General features: G+C 44.9%; 1 protein-coding gene across 1 annotated transcript in view; it reads left to right on the top strand.

The window, feature by feature from the left end:
- Positions 1–23,234, top strand: part of ptprq (protein tyrosine phosphatase receptor type Q) — a gene marked incomplete at its 5' end in the record, with an annotated part of 81,953 nt that overhangs the window by 25,702 nt on the left and 33,017 nt on the right. The window contains 14 exons of the mRNA XM_084059582.1: positions 11,654–11,723; positions 12,407–12,606; positions 13,401–13,629; positions 14,114–14,242; positions 14,358–14,504; positions 15,568–15,758; positions 16,053–16,587; positions 17,474–17,635; positions 18,256–18,438; positions 19,117–19,224; positions 20,842–21,123; positions 21,351–21,632; positions 22,138–22,258; positions 22,730–22,884. Of these exons, the coding sequence (XP_083915708.1) occupies positions 11,654–11,723; positions 12,407–12,606; positions 13,401–13,629; positions 14,114–14,242; positions 14,358–14,504; positions 15,568–15,758; positions 16,053–16,587; positions 17,474–17,635; positions 18,256–18,438; positions 19,117–19,224; positions 20,842–21,123; positions 21,351–21,632; positions 22,138–22,258; positions 22,730–22,884 (2,794 nt within the window). The remainder of the gene's footprint in view (positions 1–11,653; positions 11,724–12,406; positions 12,607–13,400; positions 13,630–14,113; positions 14,243–14,357; positions 14,505–15,567; positions 15,759–16,052; positions 16,588–17,473; positions 17,636–18,255; positions 18,439–19,116; positions 19,225–20,841; positions 21,124–21,350; positions 21,633–22,137; positions 22,259–22,729; positions 22,885–23,234) is intronic.

Raw genomic sequence — 23,234 nt, forward strand, 5'->3', positions numbered from 1 at the left:
TAGGATGCTGGATAGCCCAAATTCGCCTATTTTAACAAATGCAAAGTCTGTTTTTTTGCTTCTAGTACTCATTGTTGAGTCCCATGATAATGTAACAGGCGCTAAAACTCCGAGAAGCTAACGGCTAATAACAGAACGAGCTAATGCTGGGGCTGCTTATCTCTCTGCATGGCAGCCCCAGGTTGCCAGGTCGGGAGAGAAACAGGCAACCAGCATTAGCTCGTTCTGTTATTAGCCGTTAGCTTCTCGGAGTTTTAGCGCCTGTTACATTATCATGGGACTCAACAATGAGTACTAGAAGCAAAAAAACAGACTTTGCATTTGTTAAAATAGGCGAATTTGGGCTATCCAGCATCCTACTATCATGCCAACGGTGGGGGTCGATAGGGGGATTTGTGGAGTCACGCGATTTTCATTTCTACGTCGGTAAGTGATTTGACGCACATCAAACATAACACTTAAAATGACCGGATGTCTCCTTTAAATAGCGAAAATATAGTCAGGTTGCTTAGGACAAGATTTTAGGAAAATGTGGACACGGCTGACAAAAGCGCCACATTTTTTCTATATGCTCTCCATCACCATAAGTTTCATTTTGGACGGGGAGCCACGTCATCAAGATGGCAGAAGGCGGCCATCTTGGATTTCAAAGATGGCCACCATGGGAATATCAACAAGTGACTATTTGGTTGGTTCATTCTGGCAATATATCTGATACGAGCGGTGCGCCATAATCACCCATTGCTGAGCTTCGTGAGACGTTTTAAACCACATCGTGTTGTACCGTAAACTTAACTTAAACTGTCATTTACTTGACTAATTAGTAAATAATAAACACACAAAATGAGAAACACATGGCGTGGCTTCAATGTGGATCTCTGCCGTCATGGTCATGGTCATGATGTCATATTGATGACATCACTCTTGCCCAATGGAGGGGGCGGCATCCTTTACACATCGGTGTTGCTAGGCATGCATGGCAACCGATTATGTTGTGAGTGAGGTCAGACCAAAGCTCTGCTCAGATATATGAGGTGTGAAATTACTTTAGACTGCCACTTCTAGACAAGAAGATGGTGTGTCCACACCTGTTGTGAGAGAAGGGTATACAGAACTTTGGTAGACAAAGAATTCAGGGAGATAGAGAGGGCACATTCTCCAGCCTCAACAGAACCTACAACTCTGTTCCCATCACAGTCCATGTACAGCAGCAGCACTGACTATGAACCGCCACTCCTGGGAGGAGTGTGGTCCCAATCCTAAGCTCTCCTGTTCTGAGTGTACCTTCACGTCTCATCCGAGCCACGACGACCTCAACCGCCAAACGCTGAGGCATGGACATATCTGTTCAGAGGCCCGTCAGCAAATAGTCAGCTCTGTAACCAGCCGGAAACAAGGAGACACAGACCCACCAAAATCTCAAAGTCATCAACGGTTTGGCGAGGTTTTAACTCAACCAGGAGATGTAAAGAAAAATCAGACGATTTACAAAGGAAAGAAAACTCACATCTGTAAAGAGTGTCACTAAAGTTTCAGTGAGTCAGGTAGTCTGAACAAACACCAGTGTGTCCACACTGGAGAGAAACCTTTCCACTGTAAACAGTGTAACAAGAGTTTCAATCAGATAAGTCACCTGAAGACACACCAGCGTGTCCACACCGGAGAAAAACCTTTCCACTGTAAACAGTGTGACAAGAGTTTCAGTGAGTTTAATCCTGTACCTAGCCTGTAGACCCGTTCGCAACTTGGTGTGAGGGGAGTTTCTCACTTGAACTGAGTCAATGGGTACCTAGACATGAAAAATCAAAGAGGTGCTCGTCCGCCATAGTGCCACGAATGGCGCAATGGCCAAATCAAATATGGCCGCCATCGGCTATGATGAAAATCCAACTTTTTTGTTTCTGAGTGTATATACACATGCAATACCTCCATTTGGACTAACTATGGGGTGGGGAATTCATTTCTGATATTGTTATGACCATTTTGGGTGATTTTGACCTTGGAAGGTCATGGTCAAGGTCATTTTGCTATTCCGAAGACCTTGCCATAACTTGGCCATTGTTAGGACTAAAAACAAGTGCATTAAGTCTAATTCAACTAATTCTGACATGTATAAATCATTTCTGATATTATTTTGCCCATTAAGGATCATCTTGTCATTGAAATTGAAATATCAAGAGATCGCAGCAAAAGCCTTCTCACAGCCTTCAACCGGATTGGTTCCTGTTCGAGCTACCAGACTATCAGATCTGCCCGCAGTCTTCTCGCTAGCTATGCTGTGAAATGCTCAGAAGATGGAGAGACACCCATACCAAGTACTTTCACAAGGGAGGATTATACTATGGCAGGCATGGACAACTCGCTGATAAGTCATCACTCTCAGGTACCAAGGGTTCACACTACGCAGCATTAGTACTGTTTCAAGATGCCACCGTGAACAGACCCCTTCATAAACCTCCAGTGTCAAGTACAGGATTAAGCCACGCTGATCCAATCCTGCGGACACAGTTGCCATGTCAAGAGGTACCTCCCCATGCCAGGCCAGTAGTTTGACCTGCCCTGCCACCAGACATGTTGCTGCATCCTGAAAACAAGCAAGCAACATTACTCAACATGCCAACTGCCCGAAGTGTATCTGCAAAGAGAGAATTCTTGATCAGTTTGATCCGCTGTGGTGCACCAGCAGAAGACCCTCTTATATGGGCCGCTGTGCACACACTTGTCTCATCTACTGTGGTGCCGATAATGCGTGTTGGCTTCCTCCCTGTCATACCAAGACCCATCACTGAGCATCAGGCATCAATGGCGATATGGTGCGATGAAGGCGTGTTCGCCCCAGCTGTAGATATTTACCTGCACGAGACGGAACAGTTCAAGGATCTCTTCCTCTGCATGGGCCCTTTCCATTGGACTCGTGTTCTGCTCAGATGCCAGGGAAAACTGCTTCGAGGTTCTGGCCCGGATGACGCACTGGTTGAGTGTGCCGTGTTTGGACCTGGTGTGATAGAGTCAGTGTTAAACGGCAGCCATTATGTCCGGGCTCTCACTGGGATGCTGATTGTTGAGGATGTGATCAGGTCACTCCAGTGGGAGATGTTCTGGCACAACAAGGACAAAGCTGCATATCCAGTGCTAGCACAGGTAGAGGCACTGCACTCTACACTGGCTGCAAATCAACATTGCCCAGAGCAGTTTGAGGCCCTGATTGGACAAGTAGAGAAGTTGAATCAGGACTTTCTGGAGTTTGAGAAGGAGTGTGAGGCCAAGTCAGAGCTCTGCCAATTTTTTGGAGTTTGGCTGGAGTTGGTGGCCGTCATCAAGAATGCTGTAGTCTCTGAAAGAGAAGGAAACTGGAATCTACATGCTGCTACTGTCGAGGACTCTATGCCGATCTTTGCAGAATGTGACTGCATAAACTACCTGTGTCATGGCTCATGGTATCTTGAACAAATCAAGGTGCTAGAGTTCACACATCCTGAGCTCTACCGGCGCTTCTCTATAGGCCAGTGGGTTGTTCAGGATCGCCAAAGCTGGTTCTGTGCTGTTGGAGGTGACATGAAGGTCGAGCAGACCATTCAGCGAGTGTCGAAGGGTCCTGGAGGTCACTATGTAGTAGGAGCCACACACAACACAAATGCTGTGGCAGAGTTCGAGCTCTTGTTCCACGAGATTGGGTCGATCACCAATGTCCTCAACCTTCTCACCAACAACCACACCATGAAACAGACAGAATGCCATCTCCAGCATGCACTGAGCACCACTCGCCGCCTTACATTCAACCAGAATGTGGCGAAGCTGCTGGACTTTGTGCTAGAGCGGCAGAACCCATATTCAATAACGGTCAATGTGCCTGTGCCACTGCACAATCTGCTCACTAAGCAGGCTGTTGACAGAAGGGTCGCTCCACGCTTGCTCAACTGTCTCAGAAATGGGGAACGTGTCTACTGTTCATACAGGCAGGAGAGGTTAGTCGAGAAGACCAAGAAAATGAGCACAACCATATCAAAGAGGAAGCTACCTCAGTTCAATGAGCAACCAAAGAAGACACCAACAACCATTATGAAGGAGCAGAAGTTGGTCTCACCCAAAGACATGGCTGAGGCACATAGGAGTGTGGACATTGCTAAGGAGCGGGGCATGAACATCCGGCAGGTACTTACCCATGATGTGCTCCCAACATCTCCCCTGTTTGATGGTGACCTTCCAGCTCATGTCAACAAGTCAAAACTTGTCAGTGAGATTGAGCCTGGACTTGACCTCACCCAATGGAGTCCGAAGTCTACTCTTGCCACTCACGTTGTGGTAGACTTCATGTCGAAGATGTGGCAGATGCCACTAGCACGATTCCCTACTTTAGGTGCTGTCATCAACGCCATCATCAGCTCAACATTATCCCTCTGCCAAGAGCCAGATTTCATGCATCTCGTGCTTGATTCCTACATTGAGAGGTCTCTAAAGGAAGGGGAGCGCATGCGGCGTACAGACTCAACAGGCATCGACATCATTGGCATGAACAGAGACACACCCATCCCTCAGCAACTTGACAAGTTCTGGGCATCTGAGCAGAACAAACGGAATCTCCAGCTGTTAGTTCGGGATATGGTGTGCAATCAAGCCTGTGGCAATGCTACCATCATTGTCAGCTCTGTTGTCTCTGATGATGAGGTGCTCCCAGCAAAGGCGGCTGGTGGCAAAGAGATCCCTGACCTCTTGAACTGGATTGAGGAAGCTGACACCAGGCTCGTGGTGCATGTGGAGTGGGCTGTTCGTGTGAAAAAGTGCAAGAGAGTTGTCGTAGTCTCCAATGACACGGACACCTTTGCATTACTTTTATACTACACCCCATACTTCCAAGCACTGGGGATGAAGGAGATCTGGCAGCAGTATGGCACTGGTGAGAAGCGGCGCATGCTTCCACTGCATCAAGCAGTCTCTCGTCTTGGAGCACCACTAGCCAAGACAGTGATCAAGGCACATATCCTGACTGGAGATGACTGCATGAGCAAGGTGGGGACCAAACATGCAGCTATGGCTTCTGACCCAGTGCAATACCTGACAAATTTTGGAGAGGCAGACACCTTGACCGAACAAGACGCAGCGTTGGCAGAGAAGTACTTGGTACGTGTCTGGGCAGGAGCCAGGTCAAGTACAACAGCCAAGACATTTGATGACCTCAGGGTAGAAAATTATACTAGTGCCAGTGCTGGAATTGATGCTCTCCCTCCCACAAGTAGTGTGATCAGAGGACACATCCAAAGAGGTGCCTTTCTGGTGCATAGGGCTTGCCACCTGCTTTCGACAGCCAAGGAACCCGAGGCAAGACTAGCACCAATGGAACATGGGTGGGAGGAGCACTTTGGCACACTCCTGCCATCAAAGTGTCTGAAGGCCTTACCACCAAGTCTGCTCACAGTATGCAAGTGTGCAGGCAAGTGTGACACTCGCCGATGTGGGTGCCGTGCTGCTGGAGTTCCGTGCATCATATTCTGCCATGGAAAGATTGAAAATCCCTCCTGTAAAAATCCATCACACTAACCTGCATGCACACATATGGTGCACCTTGAGAGAATTTATCTGATTTTGTGTTATGATTTTATTTGTATATAATTGTGTAGGTCTATATCACTTTTATTTGCTCATTTCAACACCCAATTAGGTCAAATTAGGTCAATTAAGGTCATAATCACCCAAAATGGTCATAATAATATCAGAAATGAATTCCCCACCCCATAATTAGTCCAAATGGAGGTATTGCATGTGTATATACACTCAGAAACAAAAAAGTTGGATTTTCATCATAGCCGATGGCGGCCATATTTGATTTGGCCATTGCGCCATTCGTGGCACTATGGCGGACGAGCACCTCTTTGATTTTTCATGTCTAGGTACCCATTGACTCAGTTAAAGTGAGAAACTCCCCTCACACCAAGTTGCGAACGGGTCTACAGGCTAGGTACAGGATTAGTTAGGTAGTCTGAGGAAACACCAGCGTATTCACACTGGAGAGAAACCTTTCCACTGTAAACTATGTAACAAGAGTTTCAGTGTCTTAGATAATCTTAAGAAACACCAGCGTATTCACACTGGAGAAAAACCTTTCCACTGTAAACTATGTGACAAGAGTTTCAGTGTCTGGCGACACACCAGCGTATCCACACTGGAGAAAAACCTTTCTACTGTAAACAGTGTGACAAGAGTTTCAGTGAGTTAGGTAGTCTTAAGACACACCAGCGTATTCACACTGGAGAGAAACCTTTCCACTGTAAACTATGTGACAAGAGTTTCAGTGTCTTAGATAGTCTTAAGAAACACCAGCATATTCACACTGGAGAGAAACCTTTCCACTGTAAACTATGTGACAAGAGTTTCAGTGTCTTAGATAGTCTTAAGAAACACCAGCGTATTCACACTGGAGAGGAACCTTTCCACTGTAAACAATGTGACAAGCGTTTCAGAGAGTTAGGTAGTCTTAAGAAACACCAGCGTATTCACACTGGAGAGAAACCTTTCCACTGTAAACAATGTGACAAGAGTTTCAGTGAGTTAGGTAGTCTGACGACACACCAGCGTATCCACACTGGAGAAAAACCTTTCTACTGTAAACTATGTGACAAGAGTTTCAGTGTCTTAAATAGTCTGAAGAGACACCTGCGTGTGCACACTGAAGAAAAACCTTTCTACTGTAAACAGTGTGGCAAAAGTTTCAGTAGGTTAGATAGTCTTAAGAGACACCGGCATTTATAATGATCTCACAGAGCATTCCCATCCACGCTGGAGGCTAATATAACCAAATCAGGCTGTTACTGCATGCTTACAGAGTAGTAACGATCCGGTGGGAGGTTAACATAATGCTTCATTTATGCACGTACCGCATGCTGCAGAAATACAAGGTTATCCATTTTTAAAGGTGTCCTACCACTAACAAAGATGAAAATTATGTAAATATGCATTGCTAGAATTAACATATTTATTTGATCTTGGTACAAACAAAAATCAAGTGGTATTCTCTTTTTTTTCTTTTTAAAAAAAAATAAATATTTTTTAATATTGTTTTTTTATCCCACGATTTTGTAACCCTTTTTTCACCCGGTGCCAATTATCTAAGTGATCCTGGGCGCTACACTCCCCCCGCCAGCCTAGGGAGCCCAGAGCCGAGCTCATATCTCCTTCAATGCATGAGAGCCAACTGACCTTCTTGTCACCTGACAGGAAGGAGTTTCCCTGGTAGGACGTGGCGCGTGGAAGGAACACGTTATTCCAACCAGTTCCTTTCCCCTCCATCAGGCGCCCTGCCCTGGCTGTCATGGGGGAGGCGTTATAGTGACCAGGATTACTGCATGTTTTTGTGAGGGTACCTACCCTAGGAGACACGGGGAGAACATGTAAACCCCACAAAGTGGTATTCTCAATAGCTTAAATGCATTCCTTGACACCAAGATTAACCTTCCTACTGGCTTGGAAGCCGAGATATTGGCACTTATAGCTATTACATGGTAGCCATCTTTGAAATCCAAGATGGCCGCATTCCGCCATCTTGATGATGTGGCTCCTACCAAATATTTAAAGTTATGGTTTATGGGGAGCATGTGGAAAGAATCTGGTGCTTTTGTTCGCTGTGTCCACATCTGGACCTAAGCGACCTGACTAATTGCCAGAATGAACCAAATGTTCAAATATTGGCAGAAATAGTCACTTGCTGATATTCTCAATAGCTTTATCAAATTCCTTGACCCCAAAAATAAATATTTTGACACCAAGATTGACCTTCAAAGTGGCTTGGATGCCGAGATATTGGCACTCATAGATATTACATGGTGGCCATCTTTGAAATCCAAGATGGCCGCCTTCTGCTATCTTGATGATGTGGCTCCCCGTCCAAAATGAAACTTATGGTGATGGAGAGCATGTAGAAAAAAAATGGCGCTTTTGTCAGCCCTGTCCACATTTTTTTGCTAACAGCCCTGACTAATAGTAGATATACTGTACAAGCCCACAACGATTTGCATCGCAATGCATTGTAAGCTTCTAGATCTGCTATTTTTGCTACTTGTGTGTGTAAAAAGATGATATTCTGTAGAAACAAAGTTTCTGCCTGACAGCAATGATATGCATGCACATAGACACGTGCACACACAGGTACATGTACATAAATGCAAGCACATGCATACATACATACTGTACATACTAGGCGTGACCTCGATTATTCGAATAGTCGTCTAATCAGTTGAGGGGAGTCTGAGTTGACTGACAATCTCTTAATCGAATCATGAAAAAAATGGAAAAAAATTTTTTTTTTCATTATTTGACTGAGGGATTAGTCTAATTTGTTATTTAATTAACTAATAGTTTGCCAAAAATAGGATATACATTATGATTGTTTGGGAGAAACCAAGCAAGTATATGTTAAATCAGACATTAAGCACCCCTACAGCCTAAATGGAATGTTCCTCATCTTTTCCTAATATCTTTTTTTGCATGATTCGACTGAGAGATTGGCAGTCGAATCAGACTGATTCGACTGCCAATCTCAGTCGAATCATGCCAAAAAAATAAAAATAAAAAGTTTAAAAAGTTTAAAAAATAAAAAATATATATTTTAATTTTAATTTTTTGGTGTTGCATTAGTCGACTATTAGTCGACTATAGGCAATATTTGGCCAATCAGATTCGACTATAGAAATCCTTAGTTGGGGACAGGCCTAGTACATACATACTATCACACTTATACATGTTCATATGTACACATATGCTTGTATGTATTTTAATTGAGCACACATACAGCATACTGCTCTTAACGCTGATGTGTGTGGCCCAGCGTGAAGCAGATTCCATGTGACAAGACTCTATTCTCTTGATCTGGCTGAATAATTGATTCTGATTGAATTATTGATCAGGTAAACAGATCTATGGATCACCCATGGCTCTTTCCACTGTCTGTTGTCATTGAGCTTGAATGTGATCACGCTTATTAGTTTTCAGAATTCATTAACCTCCATGACCTTCATAGGAGACACACAATGATTATGTGCGCGTGTGTGTGTACTGCATTTGTTTGCATGCCTGTGTGTGTGTATCACGTTACCATATATTGTATACAGACATTGACATGTCAATGTGTGGGTCCATCAAACCTAGTCTCTTCTATGGTGCAGTACTTAGTCTTAGCAGCTACGTTTTTTTAATGCGTTGTATTTGTTGCAATGTAATTGTACAAATGAGCTATTTAAAGATGAAGAGTAGAAGAGGAATTAGATCCAGATGCAATATAGAAATGTACTCAAAATGCAGGAAAGCAGGAAAACATATACAAACAATTATTTCTCCACACAGATATACGTGCGTATGCATATACTGTAGTTGTACACATACAGTGCAGATGCAGTGTGTTTTGTGTGTATGGACTGTCTGGTGACTTTCCTACAAAAGGTAGGGCAACAAATAAGAGACAACTTCTACTGTACATATACATATAATACTATGCCATATCTAAACAACAATATCAGTTGCTTTTTATGTACCGTAATTATATGGAAATTACTTGAAGTTAAAAGTTCTTAATAGATTATAATTTTTCATTGCCAGAGTTTATCTGACCAAGGGCAGGTGTATCAGCCTTAGCCAGAGGCAACAACGGAAGCCTCTGATGTTAATTTGTTATTACGTACCCATGGCTTATAGTCACAAAGATCACAAGAAAATATATTAGACTTACTAGACTGGTGGCAGGGTGCCAGCCTTGGTGCCTTGCATGTAGCGAACGATGCAAGTCGGGATTACATGGTCATCATCAAAGTTATGATGACCTCCTCTTCTACTTCCCCCAAATTCCTGAAGGCGAGGGTTTGGTTGGCCAATCAGGGAAGCCAATGCATACAATCTCCCAAACACACAGAGAATTTGTGCGTTCTCCTCAGACCTGCAGTCTGACAGATACATGTGTTAGTGGTTCTCGGGAAACCGTCCGAATTGCCATTGCACACGTATCCATTGTGTTTACTCATAATAATCTCTCAAGACGCATTCAGCGCAGCAGCTGAAAAAAAACATATTTTCTTTTTTTTGCCGATGTGTTCCCAGATTGACTCTCATATGACCCTCTGGGTCAAACGAGACACACCAAATTTGAAGAGGTCACTTTCTGAGTTATGCCAGCCACAGAGTGACAGACTGACACATGCACACACACATTTGGTGAATTACAGTATATATTTGATCCCACGGGGAAAATTCAGTTTTCAGCTTCACCCAGCTGATTGTTGACCAAGTGGTCAGACTTCAGCGCAGCCGGGGAGCAGTTAGGTGTCTTAAGTCTTGCTCAGGGACACCTCGACACATTGCCGGGGCCGGGAATCGAACCTGGGACCTTTTGCTTCCCAGGCAGGCTCTCTACCAAACAAAAATGACAATCTAACCTCCCTAACTAAACATAAACATGGTATAAAAAAAGGTCTAAAAGAAATGGCAGCATACCCCTACCAAGCTTCCCTTGTCTTTACTTTAAACACTTTTATTAAAGTTACCTTATAAGCACCAAGCATAAAGGTATGGCACAGCGCCTACAGACACAGAAAACAGCTATGAATGCTAGCTACAAAAAAGGGGTCAGCACATGGAGGTGACGGATGGCATGAAGGGTCGAAATGGAGGTTCCCCTAGGCTTTTATGCTGGCTGCTGGCTGATTGAGGAATGAGGCCCAGGTTTGTCTCCAGACACCACTCCACTCCACCCTACCCTCCAATTACCATGTGGCACTGAAATTACCATGGGGTTAAAACACAGAATGAGGCCACATTAGGGCCGTAACTTTAGGCAACAGTGTCCACTATGTGTGACATAGACCAGAGCTCGATCAGTGAGAGAGAGAGTGGAGAGAGTGAGGGAGGGAGTTTGTGTGTGACATCAGACCAGAGGTTGATCATAGAGAGACAGAGAGATATAGAGGGAGAGAGAGATAGGAGGAGGGAGGCAGAGATAGGACCCGTTTCACCCACACATTTTATTTTAGCTACAGTGACATAATGCCTTAGTGCCTCCAAGAAAAGGTGGAGTTGGCCATGCCCACAAATACCTGCATGTGTTGTGTATCTAAAAGAATAACCCAGCCAATGCTGGGTACCAAAACCTGAACGATACATCCCGAAGCATGCCCACTTAGCTACCTATAGTAATATGGATTAAGTAACTTTGGTTTTTCTTTTAAGTGTACTATGTTACCCGCAGTTGAGTATACAATACATGTCTGGCTATCTTTATCAGTTGTAGGTTAGCCACCCGTAGTGTGTGTGTCAGCTTTATGAAACACAGGTAACGTTACACAACCACTGGACCCTGCAGGTGTAAAAGGCTACTGTTGTATTGGTGTACTTATCAATTGATCAGCACTCACTGCATGTTGTTCATGTCATCAACACCTGTGGAGCTACAGTAAACACAATGGATCTGATGACTGAGCCATGAATTAATAATATGAAGTAATACCTCTCTCTGCTCTTCCTGCCTTCCTCCTCCCCTAATCCTCTCTCCTGCCTTCTCTCTTCCCTCCCTCCATGTCTTCCTTTTCTCTCACCCTCCAACTCTTCTCTTTTCCTTTCCCTCTCCCTGTACCCCACTCCCTCCCTCTCCCCTCTCCCTTCACCGACTCTGTCTCTCTAGGTAGCAGCACAAACCGAGAGAAAAAAGGGAGCATTCAGCAAGTCTTTGTACTTCAAGACAGCTGAGGCCGGTGGGTATCCATCCATAGTTACACAGTCAAATCCTCAGTGCTCATGTAATATGTTGCATACGCGTATTGCCATTCATTCTGGTGTCATATAATATAATGTTGAGTGTGTGCTGTGTTCTGTATACAGTAGTAGGCTATGTGTGCATGCATGTTTCTGTTCTCTGTTTGTGTATGTATTTGTGTGTGTATGGGGGTGTCTGTTTGTCTGTGTGTGTGTGTGTGTGTGTGTGTGTGTGTGTGTGTGTGTCTGTCTGTCTCTGTGTATGTCTATTTTTGACTGTATATAGGTTGGCGCCTGCCTATTTTTGACTGTATGCGTGCGTGGCTGTGTGTGGCTGTGTGTGTGTGACTGTGTGTGTGTGTACGTGCACAAGCGCGAGCGAGCGTGCGTGCATGCATGCATGCGCGTGTGTGTTTGTTTGTTTGATGAAGAGAAAAGCCAAGCCGCTAAAAAATCCTGCTCTGTTTCAACTGAGATATGCAGCCTGACTGTGTGGAGAGGGATGCCTTGTGCCATCAAATTGCGAAGCCCTTTGCAATATAATTTGTGGATTCAAACAAAGCATTTAATATGTGTGTGTGTGTGTGTGTGTGTGTGTGTGTGTGTGTGTGTGTGTGTGTGTGTGCGCGTGCGTGCGTGCGTGCGTGCGTGCCCAATGCATCTGGGTCTGTGTGTGCTGCAGCTCCAGGCTTGGTGACCAACCTGACGGCGTTCGCTCACAACCAGACGTTCGTGGTAGTCACCTGGTTTCTTCCGCACCGCATCAACGGCCTCATCACCAAGTTTGCAGTGAAGGTCAATCATGCCAGGACCGCACAGACGGTTCGCACGCTGGAGCTCAACGCTGAGGACATTATGATAGGAGCGCTGCCTCACTGCAACGTAAGGCGCCGCATAATCCTTGACCCTTGACCTGATTTGGACTTAGTTGTGCATCATGTCACACATCGAAAACAGCAGAGCTACAAGCTCACAATGCATCACAGCGCCGCACGTTGTGAGATTTGTAAATCTGCTATTTTGACACCGGCGCACAACTAAGTATAAATCAGGCTTTAGAATCAACCTTGCATTCCTGCCTCTCTCCACTGTCCTGTCGAAATAAAACAGTCTAAGCATTCTAAAGAAAATCTTGGTCGTCTGGCTCTACTACATATTAGTCCCTGCTCAGTACAATTAAGGCAACCATTTTAAGAGCAGGGAGATATATCACAAATCCCCCCAAGGGAAAACAGAACCCACAGGGGAAGCAGAGCCTCCTGGTGGTGCTGGGGTGGCGATGGGACAAGGAAGCTCATATATGAACCTGCAGTATGCGACAGCGGAATGAAGTGAGCTTAAATAAGCCACCAAATCTGTCAGCTGCTTGACACGTCACTGTTACATAACCAACACAGTCACGCACGTGCGTGTGACCCACTCCAGAATATCTGCCTGAACTAGCTTTCAAGCTATGCATTATTATTCCGCCATCTCGCAACTTGTTGTCTATTGTGGTTTTTCTTCTCTCTGACGTTCTTACAAATAAATTGCGTCATGCATAGAAATGTTGATTGACGTTAAGCCCCTATCTCTGCAGGCGTAATGACACTTCTTTGTATATATTTGAAAACATACACAACTTGTTTTTGCTGTATCTGAACTGCTACAAAGTGCTACGTGCATTGTGCTCTTAGGATGCAGCTGATATCCTGTCCCGCGGGACCCAAAGCCCATCAGAGGTGACGGCGTCCTCTCCCCCTGTCACCCTCTCGGCTGTGCCCCCAGCGGCTTCCTGGAACGTACCCATATCTGTTGGAGTGGATGAGCTGCGGCCCCACACAGCGTACCTCTTTGAAGTGTCTGCCTTTACCTCGGATGGCGAGGGTCAAATAGCTTCCACCATGGTCCGCATGCCAGAATCAGGTACACTTACAGTATACTGTCCAGTGTGTACAGAATGTACAGTAACACATGCTGTTGCATTTGGATGGATGAGTAATATCTATGTTGGCAATATCTTTCATCTCTGTGTCTATGGTAGTATAACATATTCAGCATCATTATTGTTATTATTATAGACTTTATTGTCCTACAAGGGAACCTACAACAGTCGCACATGAGCACACAGCAACAGCAACACTCATGCCTGTTCAGTGAGGTCTGCTGTTTAAGGGAGATATCTCTGCAGATATCAGCCTTTCCCCAAAGCGTGCCCCTCTGCACCTCAATGTTCTGTACCAGCACCCAGATTGATTGAGGGGGTGTGTGATGCCCTGTGCTGATGAGATTGCAATGCGTGCAATTGTTTTGTTGTTTAGTTATATGAGATTGGGTGTATGGAGACCAATTATCCTGTGTTCATATTGTGTTTTCATCTGTTTTCTGTGTGTGTACATCTGTCGTGCAGCCCCAGAGGATCCTCCTCATAATTTCACCATATGGAATATGACATCTAAATCCATCTCCATGTCTTGGGATCCTCCCACCATTGTGACAGGGAAATTCAGCTACGTGATCTATCTGTCTGGGCCTACAGGTTGATTCATATTCACCCAAGCATACAGTACACACACTTCATATTCATTCATGTGTTTTGCACAAACCAATGACATGCCCCTAACACAGGATTTTCTTTTCCTTCGTTGGCTCAGGTCCTATGTATGAGAATAGCACAGGAGACCTGCGGTATGTCTACTCTGGTTTGAACCCCTTCACTAAGTACACGGTGGCAGTCAGAGCCAAGTCAGCTGGAGAAGTGGGCCCAGTGGCACAGGCAGATATAGTAACGCATGCTGAGGGTAAGGAATCTGCTCACAATCAAACACATACAGTCCCACACACCTGTTTGTACATGAGATGGGCTTCTGTGAAAGATTTTTGGGGCAATTTCTATACACTGTAGTTTACTTTAGTGTACAGGTTTTTGTTCTATTGTACCAGAAATGTAACTGCATTCAGCTTGCATCCATGACATTCTAGCTGAACCTGAGACATCAGTTGAATGCAGTTAATTACCCACAAGGATAGAAAATGTCACAGAGCTACCGTAGGCGTCTCCCTAGGAGCAGGGTTGGGAATTATTGACATTGCTGAATACATACTACTGTCCAACTTAAAATTTTGGTTCCACCTTAGCTCTGAGATAAAACACAGCCCCCATCTGTGCCCTGTATTTTTCTTTGCAGAGAATGTAGGTCTACAAAAGAATTTGCAGCCTTTCCTAGTGGGAGGGAGAGTCAGACGCCAGCTCACTGTGTGGTGTTTTAGTCCACAGCAGGCTCTTGTCTCTTCCCCCACTGAGACAAGAACAGGGTTAATTAGCCCATTCAATCCGGGAACGCATCTGTGTCATTTTAGCTATAGCCATTATTTTTTTTTGCTATAAAAACAATAGCAGATCTACAATCTCATAGGACAACACCGAGTGCCATGCTATGAGCTTGTAGATCTGCTATTTTGAAAAATCATGAACATTTGGGGAAATCTTTGAATATATATTTGTTAAAGCAAACATTTGTATGTAACTCAAATCTTTGCTTCTGGGAGTCCCTGTAACAAAATATTTTGAGATGGGGGTCCGCAAACCAAATACATATAGGCATGAAAAAGTGTGAGAACCACTGATATTATAGCAACATACAATTTTCAGAAAACTGTTAGGATTTAGAAGACATTTGTAGATGCATTTCAGGATTGAATGGGTTAGGGTAGATAGCTTGAGACATATGCAGGTCATTGACATCTGGTAGCTCCCTGCCTTTCTCCATTTCCTAACAAACCCATACTGAACAAAAGTGTGTTTGTGTGTGTGTGTGTGTGTGTGTGTGTGTGTGTGTGTGTGTGCGTGTGCGCGTACTGTAGCACCCAGTGAGGTGATAGATCTCAAGGCAGAAGCTGAGGATTCTGTGTCCATCCTTGTGAGATGGAAGAGCCCTGCCCAGCCCAATGGACTGATCACCCAGTACAAACTACAGGTCCTGGACGGGGACATTCTACTACAAGACATCACCCTCACAGGAGAACTGGTGGGCCTGTTTTTAGACTCAGAGATAGTCAGTCCTTATGTGAGTTTTATCATATCTTCTTACTGAGCCAGTTATCTACCGTCAAATCAATGTGGGTTCCTTGGACAGTGACTGATCACCTTATATGATTTAAAATGGTTCTCCACTCTTCTATCCAGACCACTGTATGTTATCTGTTCTACAAGGTAGTTTAGTTAATGGAGTTTAGCTGATGTCCCAGGATTATACAGCTACTGTAGCATGTCAATATGCATTATTCTGGATATATATTTTTTTTAAGTATAATATTCTGGCTAATATGAATGTTTCAATTATGTCCAGGATCTAAATGGTGGGAATACACTTGGTCCCGATCTCGTCAGCAACTCAGGGCGGCGTAAGCGATCGGCCGAGCTGAGCCTCACCACCTCTCCACCATCCTTCACGGCCGCCGTCTCCGGCCACACGCCATTCACCAGCATGCCTGACTCCAGCGTCACAAACTCGGGCGCAGCGGGCTCTATAACCGACCCCCTTCTTGAGCCTGACCCAGACCTTGACAGTAGTCCCACTGTTGACCCCATGGTCTCTGGAAGCCCCAGTCCGTCCGGCATGACTGCACACACTAACGTTCACTCTGCCTCCACTCTGGCTGCTGCTTCCTCGCTCTCAGTCACTTCGGCTCTCTCTCTGACCCCTGAGCCACCTGGCACATCCCCACCCTGGCTGACCCACCAATCTCACAGTGAGGGTACAACCTCTGACCCCTTTGATCTGACCCCGGGACCTCCCCGCTTCTCTACCCGCAACGCTGCGATCACAGGGTTCGGCGCTGGCCAGACTCGTTTCTCCACACGTGCTGCAGTTAGTCCAGGAGGTAGCGCATGCCTGTATTCTAAACTCTAAACACAATCTCTGTGTGTTCTGCTTATCCACCATCACTCATAAAAACACACAACAAACACTTTCTATGAAGTCTGTATCTATAATACATTATAGATACTTTCATAATGCATTTTATTGCACGCCATAATACCTTATATAGTCACTCTGGGGTGGGCTCTTTTATTTGAAAGATACAGTGTAGAGAGACAGGAAACATGGAGAGAGATAGAGTAAGCTGTTTAGATCATTGTGCTTATTGCAAGTGCCTGCGTGGCGTTTCAAGCTACATGCTCTTCATCATGCCTGATGAGCAATTGAGCTGTCGTAGAGGTTTTGACATGCCATAACCCCGTTGTACCTTAGAACCTTCATGCAAAATGGCTACAGTGAACAATTGTGATACCATAAAGTTTGATTGATTGAATACTTTATTAACAGTTTGCAAAGACAAGCACCGGGAAGTACAGTTCAATACAAGGTCTGTTAAGAGGATTTTAAACCCAAGAAAGCACTATGGCTTGTTTTAATTGGGGTCCTTTGTATTCAATTCATCGAAACATTTAATGACAGACAAATACACACTACTATGCAAAAACATCATACTGTACAAACGGGTAGAAATCGAATTTTGACGTTTTATAGTGGTTTTGAAGGGGAGTAGACAAACTCATAATGTGGCATTATGAACGCTTATAGAAAATGACTTTATGACTTCCTTATAATGCATTATAAAGGCATATCATTCATCATACTGTAGATATGGGTTTCTAAATCCTACATGTACAGTACATGTTATAAATCCTACATGTGTTTGCATGTGTGCGTGTGTGTGTGTGTGTGTGTGTGTGTGTGTGTGTGTGTGTGTGTGTGTGCTCCAGCGGTACTGGTTAGAGAGAAGGTGGTGGATGTCCAGTCTGAGGAGTTGTCCTACCTGGTGTCTGATCTCCACCCGTTCACAGAGTACACCTTCAAGGTGACTGCTGCCACAGCTGTGGGAGAGGGCCCTGCTGTGAACATCACAGAGTCGACCAGGGAACAGGGTGGGTTGTCGCTTAGCGTACATGCTTTTGTGATCGTTAGCAATCAGCACAAGGACTGTAGAATCCTGAGTGTTACAGTACGTTTTAACAGCGGGCGACTCTCGGGCGATCGCCGGGCGGCATCGTCCAAAAGATAAAGAAAATCTATCTTTTCATCTCCCCCCCGCCCACTTCGCTCTATCGCCAGTAGTTGCCGGCTCTCATAGACATATAATGCACTTCCGGAAAATACTATCCTGAATCGCCCGCTGTTAAAATGCACCGTTACTGTAGCTGTTACATTTGTACACTCTCTGAGTCACAAATGGATTAACACTGAAGATTTTACTGTGTACATTTGAGTAGTGGACTAGTTAGAACTGAAGTGGTTCTCGGGAGTTCAGATACATTTTTTATTTTGTTCGTAGTCTTGGTCTTAGAAGAGTCATCAGTCAAACGTTGCTTCATAATATTCAATTCAAAATGTAAGAAAATTAAGAACTTAAGGTGTTTTCTGCACCATGTAACCGATTGTGTTAGAGGCTAGAGCAGATGATATTATCTGATGTAAAGTACATGAGAAACTTAAGTGCTTGTGTCTGCTGTTGGTATCTCTTCTCCGTTCTGAATGTGCCGTTCAGCTCCCAGCTCTGTGGTGGGCGTGTCCTATCAGAACATTAGCTCCACCTCCATCCTGGTGACCTGGTCTCCGCCCGTCACCCCCAACGGACGAATCACACACTACACTGTCTACGGTCTCAACCTCCATAGCAACGAGGCTCTGCAGTGGGTCACCAACAACGACACCAGCATACTTCTGACAGGTAGAGCACAAACTCTATGTGCACACACCCATGTACTGTAGTACGGCGATTCTCAACCTGTGGGCCGGGGCCCACTGGTGGGCCGTGAGGATATTGCAAGTGGGCCTCCGAATAATTGACAAAACACATGTTTTTCTTTTAAATCTTTTAGAGTAGCCAATTATTTTCCCCCCCTTTTCCCCCCCCAATTTAGTCGTTATGCCAATTAATTCTTCCCACACATTTCTGTGTTGTCACTGCTGTTGTATCTTACTGACTCACCTGCCAGTGAGGAGCCCACACCAGGAGGACTACTCGTGCAATGACCAATATCACCCTCCCCCCCGGCTTCCCTCCCCTGAACATGAGCCAATTGTGTTCACACAGACGCCCGACAAAGCCGGATGCACCACGGTGGATTCGAACCCACAACCTCTGTGGTGGTGGGCAGGGTCTGCACCACCCGAGCACCTCAAAACACTTAAAATAATGAATATTATAATATTAATATTAACAATAAAAGTCCTGTATTTTTTTCTTTAAAACCTTGACAAGTGAGATTTAATTGTGATTCCGATAAATAGACACTTGTTCCATTGATCCAAGCTGGAACCCAATCGATTGATTGATCATTAAAATTATACCTTTTACTGAAAAATGCACGCTGCCCACCCATCTGACCACTTCTCTTTGTTGCAGGTTTGGACAAGTACACTGGTTATAAATTGCGTGTTGCGGCATCTACAGCCATAGGAGAGAGTTCTCTCTCTGATGAGGACGACACCTTTGTTTTCACCGCAGAAGACGGTTGGTTCTCAACAGCTACTCTACACACCAGTGGTTTTCAAACGTTTTGTGCCCAAGGCATGCCAATGGGCTAGTCAAAATCTCAAGCCACATCTGTATTCTTAGATTAATTAGAAGCTACAAACTCGCAATGTGTTGCACTGCGACTGCGTTGTGAGCTTGTAGATCTGAATTTAAATAAAAAAAACTTTTAGCCTACAATGCATGCCCAAAAAGAGTACAGAATTGGTCTCAGTAGTGGTAAATGAGTACGCACAAAGTACTGATATGGTAAATAATTCATAACGTGAAGTTATGTAGTTGTATTGCAATAATAATGTGCTACCTTGTCTCGTTTGGTTTGGAAATGGGAACCACTGCTCTATACAAATACTTCACAACCACAAACCTCTCTACTTTGTTCCCTATAAAATATAAATGAGTGTTATTTTAAAAATCACATTGTGCTAGAGTATTAAATAAACATTATATAAATGTTGGAAAAGGTTAGAATGTATCTAGGTGGAATAGGTAAGTATCATCTGTAATGCTCTCTACTAGACTATGTTTTGTAAGAACAAGACATAACCTAGTCCTAGACCAGGGATGGGCAACTGGCGGCCCGCGGGCCGCATGCGGCCCGCACCGTCACTCAATGCGGCCCCAGGCCAAACCCCCCCCCCCCCCCCAAAAAAAAAAACTAAAAAAAAACTTTTTTTTTTTGGGGCCAAAAATGTTTTAAATTGTTTTTTGGCCAAGTCTACACCTGCAACCACACGTAACTTCTACTTTATTCTTCTTATTCCTCGTCTTTGTATTGGTATTGTTTGTGTTGGAGCGCCTCAGTGCGGCTGCAGAGTTCATGTGCAACCTCTTCCAGAGAGAGATAGAGACACTAGAAACTCTGCTGGAGACACAAAACAAAATGTGTAGACTTGGCCCTTTGAAATAAAATGTATTTTGGCCCAAAAAAAGTTTTCTTTTTTTTTTGCATTAGTCGACTGCCAGTCGACTATTGGCAATTAGTCGCCAATTAGATTCGACTAAACAAATCCTTAGTCGGGGAGAGGCCTACTAAATGCTAAATAAAAACAAAGTTATAACAAATAATAATAGTTAATATCCCTTATTTATCTCATATGTGACTATTATGGGCTTTTTGAGTAATGGGGTACTACTGGCGAGAGTGCCGATAAACGGGCGGGCTGGGACCAAAATCCAGCCCTGGCATTTTGGTCCGATCGGCGCACCGCCCCCAGACCGTTTTGCCAACGGGAGGGGTTTTGTCAAGGGGGGGGGGGGGGGTCCCTGCCGATAAACAATGCGGCCCCCCTGCCGATAAACAATGTGGCCCCCCAGAGTGATTGAGGAAATTTTGTGGCCCTCACCATCTACAAAGTTGCCCACCCCTGTCCTAGACTATAACGTTATACATATTAGGGCATTATAGATATTATGTAATATCTAGGACTTAGATATTATAATACTGAGTGAGTGCTGGTACTGTAGATCTCACGCCTTGGAGCTGCATGAAATGCTTGAATTCCACTTCTAGGTTCAGTGATATGATGTCAGACCACATGGCCAGTCCTTGACATCTCTCTCCCTCTCCTCTCTGTCCTTTACACACTCACTCAGAGCCTGATTCCCCCCCTCTGGACTTAGCTGTGGAGGACACCACGCCCTCCACTGCTACTCTGACCTGGTCTCCACCTGAAATGGCCAATGGGGTGATCCAACAGTATGAGGTCCTGTACGCGAACGAATCCTTCTCTGCTGTGGTCAACACGTCCGTGTCCAGAGCCATCCTGGCTCACCTGAGGCCGTACTCCTATTACAACGTGTCTGTCATGGCGTACACACGCCACGGACACGGCAACCAGTCCTCAGACACGTTAGTCATGCTGTCTGGAGAGGATGGTATGTTTGTAGATACACCCACCACCTGCACTGAAACAAAAAATATCTACTTTACTCCCATACATCTGAAAAATAAAGTGTCTTTATGGGTGAAAACCTATTTTTTGTGATGGAAATTGTAAGCCATAATGGTTGTAGGTTTTGAATGATGTATTTTTTATAGCACGGTTCACTCTCAACTATCTATTTAGGTTTAATTAAACAACATTAATTCTGTATTTTTCCAGTCCCGGGCAGTCCTCCGTATGGCCTCTCGTACGAGTCGGTCGGCTCCAGTGAGGTGAACGTGACGTGGCAGCCCCCGCTGGTGCCCAATGGCGCTATCACCCACTACAGCCTGCAGCTGTGGAACTCCACCCACACCCTCAACCTCACATCCCTGACCAGCGACCTCCACATCACGCACCTGAAGAAGTACGCAGAGTACCGCCTCATGGTGCAGGCGAACACGCGCGTTGGGCCGGGCGACCACACGAGCGAGCCGCTCAACATCACCACACTGGAGGATGGTGAGGGGGATGGTGTTGGGGGAATGGGGGGCTATGGGGGGAAAGTGAAGAGAGAGAGAGAAAGAGAAAGAGAGAGAGAGAGAGAGGTTGTTGGGTTTTCTTTTCAGTTTTTCAGGTGACTGCTTGGACTTCGAAAGGACATGGTCTTGAAATCTTCACTTTCCTTTGATCCTATCCTCCAGTGTCCTCTCTCTTCTAGGTCAGTTAACCGCAAAGGGTTCCAGAAAGCGCTAATGGCATTACATCACAGGTACCCGATCCTGAGTGAGAGGTCCCTCATGTTCCCTTCCATGCCCGAGAAAGCCAAAGCCACCAGGATCACCACAGAGACTAACCTGTTTTTAATTTCAGGGCCACGGTACTCCGATTCTTAGGGCTTTCTCGGTGACGTGCAACGCAAACTTGGCAGGATATCTGGAAAGCTGTCGCCCTGGCCTGCCAGTGTCCATTGCATTGGGAGGCCATGTGTGTGCTCGATTCATCAAGTTTCTCTCCCGCCTCTCAGACCCAGACACACCCCCTCAGTACCTCCATGCCAAGAAGTTGTCAGACTACCAGGTAGAGTTGTCCTGGGAGGAGCCTCTGGAGGCCAATTCAGACATACTGTACTACGCAGTCAGAGTTTGGTGAGTTATCTGAATGTCTGCGTTCGTCTGTCTGTCAGCCTGTCTGTCAGCTTTCTGATTCCTTTTCTGTCTTCGCCAGGCCGAAGGCGTGGCCAAGACTATGTTTTGCCCCCTGTCCGTCGGTCCGTGTGTGTGTCCATGTGTCCGTGTGTCCGTCCGTCCGTCTGTGAACAGCTAATCTCCGGCATTGTTGGCCCGATTGGCCCATTTTGTGCAAATTGGTACACAGTATCTCTATACCATGTGATTAAGACGGATCTGTCCGATTTCAAATGTATTAAAATGCAATGTAACGTTGACAAATAAATTACCATGCAATTAAATTAAATATGTTGGGTTACTTATCTCAATCAAGTTTCAAGGTTTTGCAATTAGATTTTCATACCGTACTGTAATGAAGTGAACATCCCTGTGGATATACTGTAGTAGTTCAGGTTCAAGTCTTTTTTGCTTTCCCGACTCCCATATCAGGAACGAGTCAAGTGAGTTGTGGCAGAACGTGACACAAAAATCAGTGGTGATCAACGTGGACTCGGAGAGCACCTACAACGCCTCAGTGTCCAGCTGGACCAGGCTGGGAGATGGAGGATGGTTGATATCCATCACCTTCACCTCCATTGATTCAGGTACAAAACATGATGGATACAGTATGTATCTAATACATTACTGCAATTCACAGCTGACCATGTCAAAGATTTATTTTTATTTTTTTCAAACCAACAGTCAAGGTCCCAGCACAAGCTCAAAGCATGTGGCATTTGTGTAACCTCTCTCTCAGTGCTTTTGTTCAGTATCTAAGTATTTATTACGTTTCATGAACCTGGGCCCAAGCCAAAACATAAGTAATGCATGATGAGATGGGTATTATTAGGGTATCAATTGTGCTCTACTTTCACATTCACTGTAAAATCCTTAGTGTTTCATTTGTACACTTTTCTGCATGAGTTGAATTAACACTGGGATTTTTTTGTTGTTA

The sequence above is a fragment of the Gymnoscopelus microlampas genome (assembly GCF_963454915.1).
Source record: "Gymnoscopelus microlampas genome assembly, chromosome: 6".
Classification (NCBI taxonomy): Eukaryota; Metazoa; Chordata; class Actinopteri; order Myctophiformes; family Myctophidae; genus Gymnoscopelus; species Gymnoscopelus microlampas.